The sequence below is a fragment of the Antrostomus carolinensis genome, unplaced genomic scaffold (genome assembly GCF_000700745.2).
Source record: "Antrostomus carolinensis isolate BGI_N321 unplaced genomic scaffold, ASM70074v2 scaffold11937, whole genome shotgun sequence".
In the NCBI taxonomy this organism is placed as follows: Eukaryota; Metazoa; Chordata; class Aves; order Caprimulgiformes; family Caprimulgidae; genus Antrostomus; species Antrostomus carolinensis.
In genome coordinates this window covers 1-6,307 of record NW_010329509.1, presented here as the reverse complement: position 1 = coordinate 6,307, position 6,307 = coordinate 1, and the positions used below count along the sequence as shown (strand labels likewise).

Genomic DNA, 6,307 nt, shown 5'->3' with positions numbered 1-6,307 from the left:
AGTCAGCGTGGCCCAGTCACCTGCGGGGAACCCCCCCATCATCCTGCTGTGCCCCTCACCCAGCAGAGCATCCCCCCATCATCCTGCTGTGCCCCCCACCCAGCAGAGCATCCCCCCATCATCCTGCTGCACCCAGCCCCAGTCCACACATGCACTAACAGAATTTCCCCTCCAGGACAAGAACTCCAAGGCTGTTAACATGTAAAGTTGTCCTATATCCATGGGGAAGGTATGGGAGGGGAAAAAAAAATTGATCCCAGAAGAAAGCTTTCCAACCAAATCTTAACTTGATTATTCAAAAACAACCTCATGTCTACACTATGTATCATGATTTGGGGAAAAAATGAGCCAAACCAACTTTAGTGCTTGACCAGCCTGTTGCAAGCAAGATTAGGAAGAAGTCTCTTACTCAGTGAATCTCATAATGCAACATGGTAGGAGTGTTGCATGTATAGCAGACCCCAGGCCAGGGTGAAATGGGGGATAGGTGGGGAGACTCTCACAGATGCAATAGGGAGCAGGAGATGTTCATCAAAGTGATGCACTTTCTGCCACCTTGCAGGCTATGAAAACCTAGAAATTGCCTCAACTCATGCCACTCCTGTCCCACGTGTACAAGCAGCGTCCCATCCCGCTCCTTCAAGTCCTGCGCTGGGCACGTGAATACCTTTCTGGCGTTGTCTGCATCAGATGCACTGTCCTTAGAGGTTCTGTTATCATCTGCAGGAAACACAGCTGCCTGTTCTGCTCCATGATCATCCTCCTCTTCCAACTCATCAGAGTCTTCCTCTTCAGAGTCTACGTCCATGCTTTCCCCGTTCACGTGAGGGCTGGCATCACCCAGGTCCTTTTCGCTCTGAAAGTCGTCCAAGCACACGAGCAACAGAGACAACATCAATTCATAGGACAGAGCAGCTGAATCCATCCCAAACTGCCTCTGTGCTAGGAGCCTTCAAGCTGCCAGGGGAAAGGTGGCTAGATGTCCCTCTAGAGCTCTTCAAAGCTGCCAGCAAAGCCAGCCTGAGCACCTGCCATGTGTCACCTAATCCTGTTGATATGGGGACTGAGGAGCCACGAGGAGTCATTCCAAACTCACATGATTGTACAAGACATTAAGGGGAGGAGAGCTGCTGGGCAGGAGCCTTCAGACAGACCCTTGTGGTCTAATTCAAACATGGAAGAGCAGCTGCATCAAGGCTGCAAGAAGGTTTCTAGGGAATGGAAAGGAAAGTTAAATCACAGAAGGATTTTCACTCCACTCCATGAAAGTCTAGCACTATTCTTCCTGAATTCAAAGCCCAAAACTCCAGGGCATGGGTTGCAGCAAAAGTAGAATCTGATCAGGAGTGAGTCACTGTCTAAAACTTTTTAAGTAACCAGTGGTTTTGCTGCACACTCTCCAGCAGCAACACTACATGGTTACCTTGAGGACACCGAAACAAAAAGGTTACCACGTGGGGTACACTTGAAATCTCTCCAGTTCCACAGGACTCATGGGACAGAAGGGGAACATTCACTAGAAAATGTTTAAAGGTTGGTATCTGAGCAGCCCACTCTCAAAAAGCCAATTTCAAAGCAGCAAGGCTGCTACAGGCAGGATGCTGTTGCCAGAGAGAAGATGTAGACTCAGAAGAGAAGATGCTGACCACAACAAGCCAGCACGTTCCTGTGCCTATATACATGGGGTTGATCTGCCAGGACAAGGGACATGTATGGTGACAACAAACACATCCAGTGGGGCTCTGTGCTCCCCTTACCTTGGCACCCGCAGAGGAATGAGTTATGCTCTTAAACATCTCAATCATTGTTCTCTGTTTTAACACTTTGGCCTTTTTCTTGGGAACCAGGCTATAGGTTCCCATTCTCCTTTTTTTCTTCCGAGATACTGCAGCAGCTAGAAACGAGAAGCAAAAGGAACCAAAAGTTTGCTCAGGAATGACAAGAAGAAAGGATAGAGAGTGGAGGCCTACTGGGGGGAAATTGCATTTGTGGGCATGACCTGAGAGAAAGGCTTCCCACTCCCAACTAATTTATTTACAAGTCAACTAAAAGATGACACACACACACACACACACATGCAAACACACAAAGAGCTTTCTGACAGGGTTGCAAACCCACCCAAATTCTAAGTATCCTCTCCACGCACTTTCTAGCCCCTAAATCACCATACACAATATCAAATCCTTAAATTAACCTGTGTTTGGCAGTATGGCTGATGCTGTAGGAGGCTGAATAGAATCCAACTTGCTCAAATAAATACCACAAGGCTAATAATACCGACTTACAAGGAAAGTGATCGTACAGTAACTGAAGAACACACAGGGAAAAGGTGCCTTAAATAAAGAGCTGTTTGCCATTTAACCCCATTTCACACCTACTACAGAAGTTTGTTTGATTCCTTTCACTACTTTGATAAGGTCTTAATTTGTTGAGTCTCCCTCCTGGTCTTCTAATCAAATCAGTCATCACACCTCGCTGCCTGACTCTGCCTTTGGTGAATACACATCAGAAGGATGCTCAGTGCAGGCTGGTTTACAGCAGGGAACAGCCAGCTTCAGTAGCAGCGTTATGGTTTGCAGCTGTCTGGTCTGTTCCTTGAAAGCATTTCTTCATCTCCAACTATGATGGAATTTCACTAAAAATCTATGAAGAGACATCTCCAAAAATCTGTTAACCCAATTAAATATCTTTACAAGGATGTAGTTTATGGTAACAGGTTGTTGTGGTGATATACAAGCCCTCAGAATTGGTAGAAACATCTTCAGAATATCACCTAGGAAGATGTGATGAAATTGTCTCCTCTAATAACTCCTGCTGATGGCAGGTGGGTTGGAACTGGATGATCTTTAAGGTCCCTTCCAATCCAAACCAGTCTGGGATTCTATAATAGGTTTTAGCAGAAGAGTGATCCTCGGTGTGGTGGTGCCTGACAGAGCTCACCTACCTGCTCCTGTTGTCTGAGAGGGAGGGACCTGCAGAGCAGAAACTGGCTGACTTCACTTGGGAGGCTATTTGAACAGAGGACTGCAAGGATGTACCCTCTACAACACCCAGAGGTGACCAGAAGGGACTCCAGAGGACTTGCAGAGAAGTGGTCACATGAAACAGCATCTGTCAGACAAGGTCTGTGGCACTGACCCTACAGATGCCAGCACGGAAGGAAACGCTGAGGAGATTCAGTGGGGAAAAAGGTACTAACAGAGGTTTCAGTCCTGGTTAACCTGCCTCATCTCCCACCCAACCACACATCATACACAACACCTTTGGGAAGTGGGTGCCGCTGGGGATTTTAACTCTGTCCTTGTCACCTGTCTGCGACTTTGTGGTGGCCACATAGCTCTGGTTCTGAGGTAGTGACTGGTGAAGGCCTGGGAGAGAGGGCAATGGCAACGGCTTCCCAAACTCCAGGATGTTTTTGTTGCCTTCCTCCTTGGATTCTTTTTGATCTCTGCTGTCTCTCCCATCTTTGGGGTCTTTACTTGCATGCTGGAAAACAAAATGCAGTTAAATTGAGCCTCTGCATTAAAAAAAATAAAAAAATAAATAAAAAAATAAATCAGAAAATAAATTTAATTCCTTTCTGTAAAGCATAATCACTTTCATTTGAAGGCAGGACCACACATTCAGAGCAAAAGCACACAGCCCCTCCTCTAGCACATCACGTTACTTTGTCTAAAGACTGCAAAGCACTCCCAGCTTGCTGCTCCTCCAAAGGAGCTGCCTTTGAAGGGGAGAGGCCACCTTGGAGAGGCAGAGTTGGCAGACCCAAAGCAACTGCAGGTAAGGAGAAGGATCAGACACTATTTACACAGGCATTTGGTTGGCTCTAGAGAAGACCAACAAATGCAACAAATACACCTATTTCCCCAAACACACCCCGAGTGTGGCTGTCACTTCAAGCAGAGAAGAGTCTTGTAGAGACGTTTCAGAAGAGCAGGCAGCAACGGGAAGGGATCCTTCCTTTCAAACAGCATTTGGCACAATCAAGCCTTAGCAAAGGCTCCCAGCTCTAGCCTAGCACACAACAAAACACAAGCCAAGATGGTATTCACTGGACCTTGCAGGTTCATCTACTGCTGCAGCAAAGACCCATCCAAGCTCACTTGAAACCAGCCGGCGCAAGGACTCAACACCAAACACGGGATGGGCTACAAGCTCCTCCTGAACCCAAGAGAAAGGTGTAGTTGCTCCTGTACTCCCTGTCACTGGAGCCAGGCTCCCAGGGAGCTGATCTGAGCTTGTACTCAATACAAAGTCTCATCTTTGGTCATGAAAGTAGAGTTCCTACAGCTCCACATCTCACGTTGCTGCACCTTTCGTGACAACCACCCTCTTACCAGAGAGCAGGGTGAATGTGGCCACTCCGATCTCACATTTTACACTGGATTTGTCCTCAGATGTATTTAACAGATGACCCAGGTGCATCCACACCTCTCCATACATCTGTCCACTCAACTATCAAGTAGGAGGCAGGTTTGCCAGAGATGCTCTAGAAAACCAAGAGCACAGTGAGCAGATGACAGGCTCTGCGGTGGCGACGTTTTAGCGCTGCTCCACTTGCAGAAAAATCCTTCTTATGGGACTTCTGAAACAACAGCTGAAATAGCAAACCAGAAAGAGAAATCCAGGCAAAAGAAAGGAATAAAAAGCAGTAAGCAATAAAAACCCTCTTGAAAGTTCAAGTTCAGATCAGCACTTTTAGACCCTGCCTTCAAGTAATGTGACTTTGTGAACAAATGACAAAGCGACTGATTCTCCTAACGACAGCTCGGCCGCGTGCTCAGCGCCGGCAGGAGAAGGGGACTCGGTCCCAGACAGAAAAAGCTGTAATGAGAATCAAAAATGACCTGCAGGAAAAGGCCATCCAATTGCCAATGATTCTTGCCATCAAGCCTGTAACTTATGGCTGAATTCCCACATCTTTTCTTAAAAGGCAGCTAGGCTTGGATTAACGATTTCAAAGACGACAAATCTACCAAGATCCTTTGATATGTTGTTCCAACGCTTAATTGCTCTCGCTGTCAAATAATTAAATGCATTATGCTTTTTCAACTAAATTAAAAAGCTCTGTATCATCAGAAACTCTCACTCCAAGTAGATACTTATGGACTATAACCAACTATTATTTTTTTTTCCTCTTTCTCTTCAATAACTTTAATAAGAATGAGCAAACTAAGCATCCATAGAATCATTTTTTGGACATTGGATCACTTTTGAGATTGCTCCCAGTTGTTCTACCCCTTAAAAAAATGTACATCAGGAATGCTGGGCACAGTTTGCCAATAATATTCTCAACAATGCTATTTATAACTCTTAAAAGTCCCTAGTTTATAAATCTAAAAGTTAACGGTAACTCTTGGCTACAGGATTATTCTGAGAATTCCCAAATCCCCTTGGAACATCCACAGCTTTCCATTTTTAACTTAAAATTAGAAAAACAGGCTTGGGAGAGGCAGAGCTGTCCTGTAAGTGCAGGTTCTTGCCACTGGTCTCTGATAAAACGTTGCTGTTACTCCCAAACATCAAGAATTCACATTCAGACCATGCCAGACTGTTTGCAAGAACATCATCCAATTTTAAATGAAAAAGGAATGTGTTATTAGTTGGGTTTTTTTTTTTTTCCTCTCCCCCTGTAATTACAATATGGAAATAAATTAAAAATCTTCAATAGGGCTGCATGACAACTGTTAAATGTGACTTTTTCATGGCAATTCTGGTAAAATAAGGGGGTTTTTTTAAATCAAATTAAGCCTTGTGAGATCTGGATTATTACTTGGAGGCATATGCAGCAATGTTAAAGAACAAGAATTCCTGCAGAGAGGTGACCAGATCTCTCAGGAAACCTGATGGCATGAGAAGCTGAGCAGACCAGCAGTGAAACATATGTATCTCTCACAGAGATGTAATTATATATAAAAACAATATTAAATCTAAGGATTGTCATAAAAAAGGATCAGCAAAGATTTGAAATCACTTATATTCAGTTTTCTCACCATCTTTCTTCATTCCTAGCTGGATAAAACAGTTCCACCTTTGCTGTTCTTATTAAATGTTACTCTTCCAGCAAGTAGAGTGTTTAGTGGATGAAACTTCATTCTTTTCCCATTTCTAATGTCTCCGAATTCTGCCAGTTCCTTAACTCGAGCTTAGAGGTACAGCCCATCCTGGTCTCCTACATGGAACTTTTCTGCTCTGCTCCAAATTTAAACATTCTTAGAAAAGAGGCTTTGCTCACCCAGCACATCGGTCTGCTGGGAAATTTCTTCTTCCTTGAAATCCCATCACAGAATCACAGAATGTTGGGGAT

The 6,307-nt window shown here is 44.6% G+C and overlaps 1 protein-coding gene across 1 annotated transcript in view; it reads right to left on the bottom strand.

Annotated features, from left to right (window-relative positions):
• The window catches only part of LOC104528559 (histone-lysine N-methyltransferase EHMT1-like), a gene marked incomplete at both ends in the record, with an annotated part of 8,120 nt that extends 4,634 nt beyond the window's left edge, over positions 1 to 3,486 (bottom strand). The window contains 3 exons of the mRNA XM_010172600.2: positions 668 to 856; positions 1,758 to 1,912; positions 3,309 to 3,486. Coding sequence (XP_010170902.2) covers positions 668 to 856; positions 1,758 to 1,912; positions 3,309 to 3,486 — 522 coding nt within the window. The remainder of the gene's footprint in view (positions 1 to 667; positions 857 to 1,757; positions 1,913 to 3,308) is intronic.
• Between the last annotated feature and the right edge of the window lie 2,821 nt (positions 3,487 to 6,307).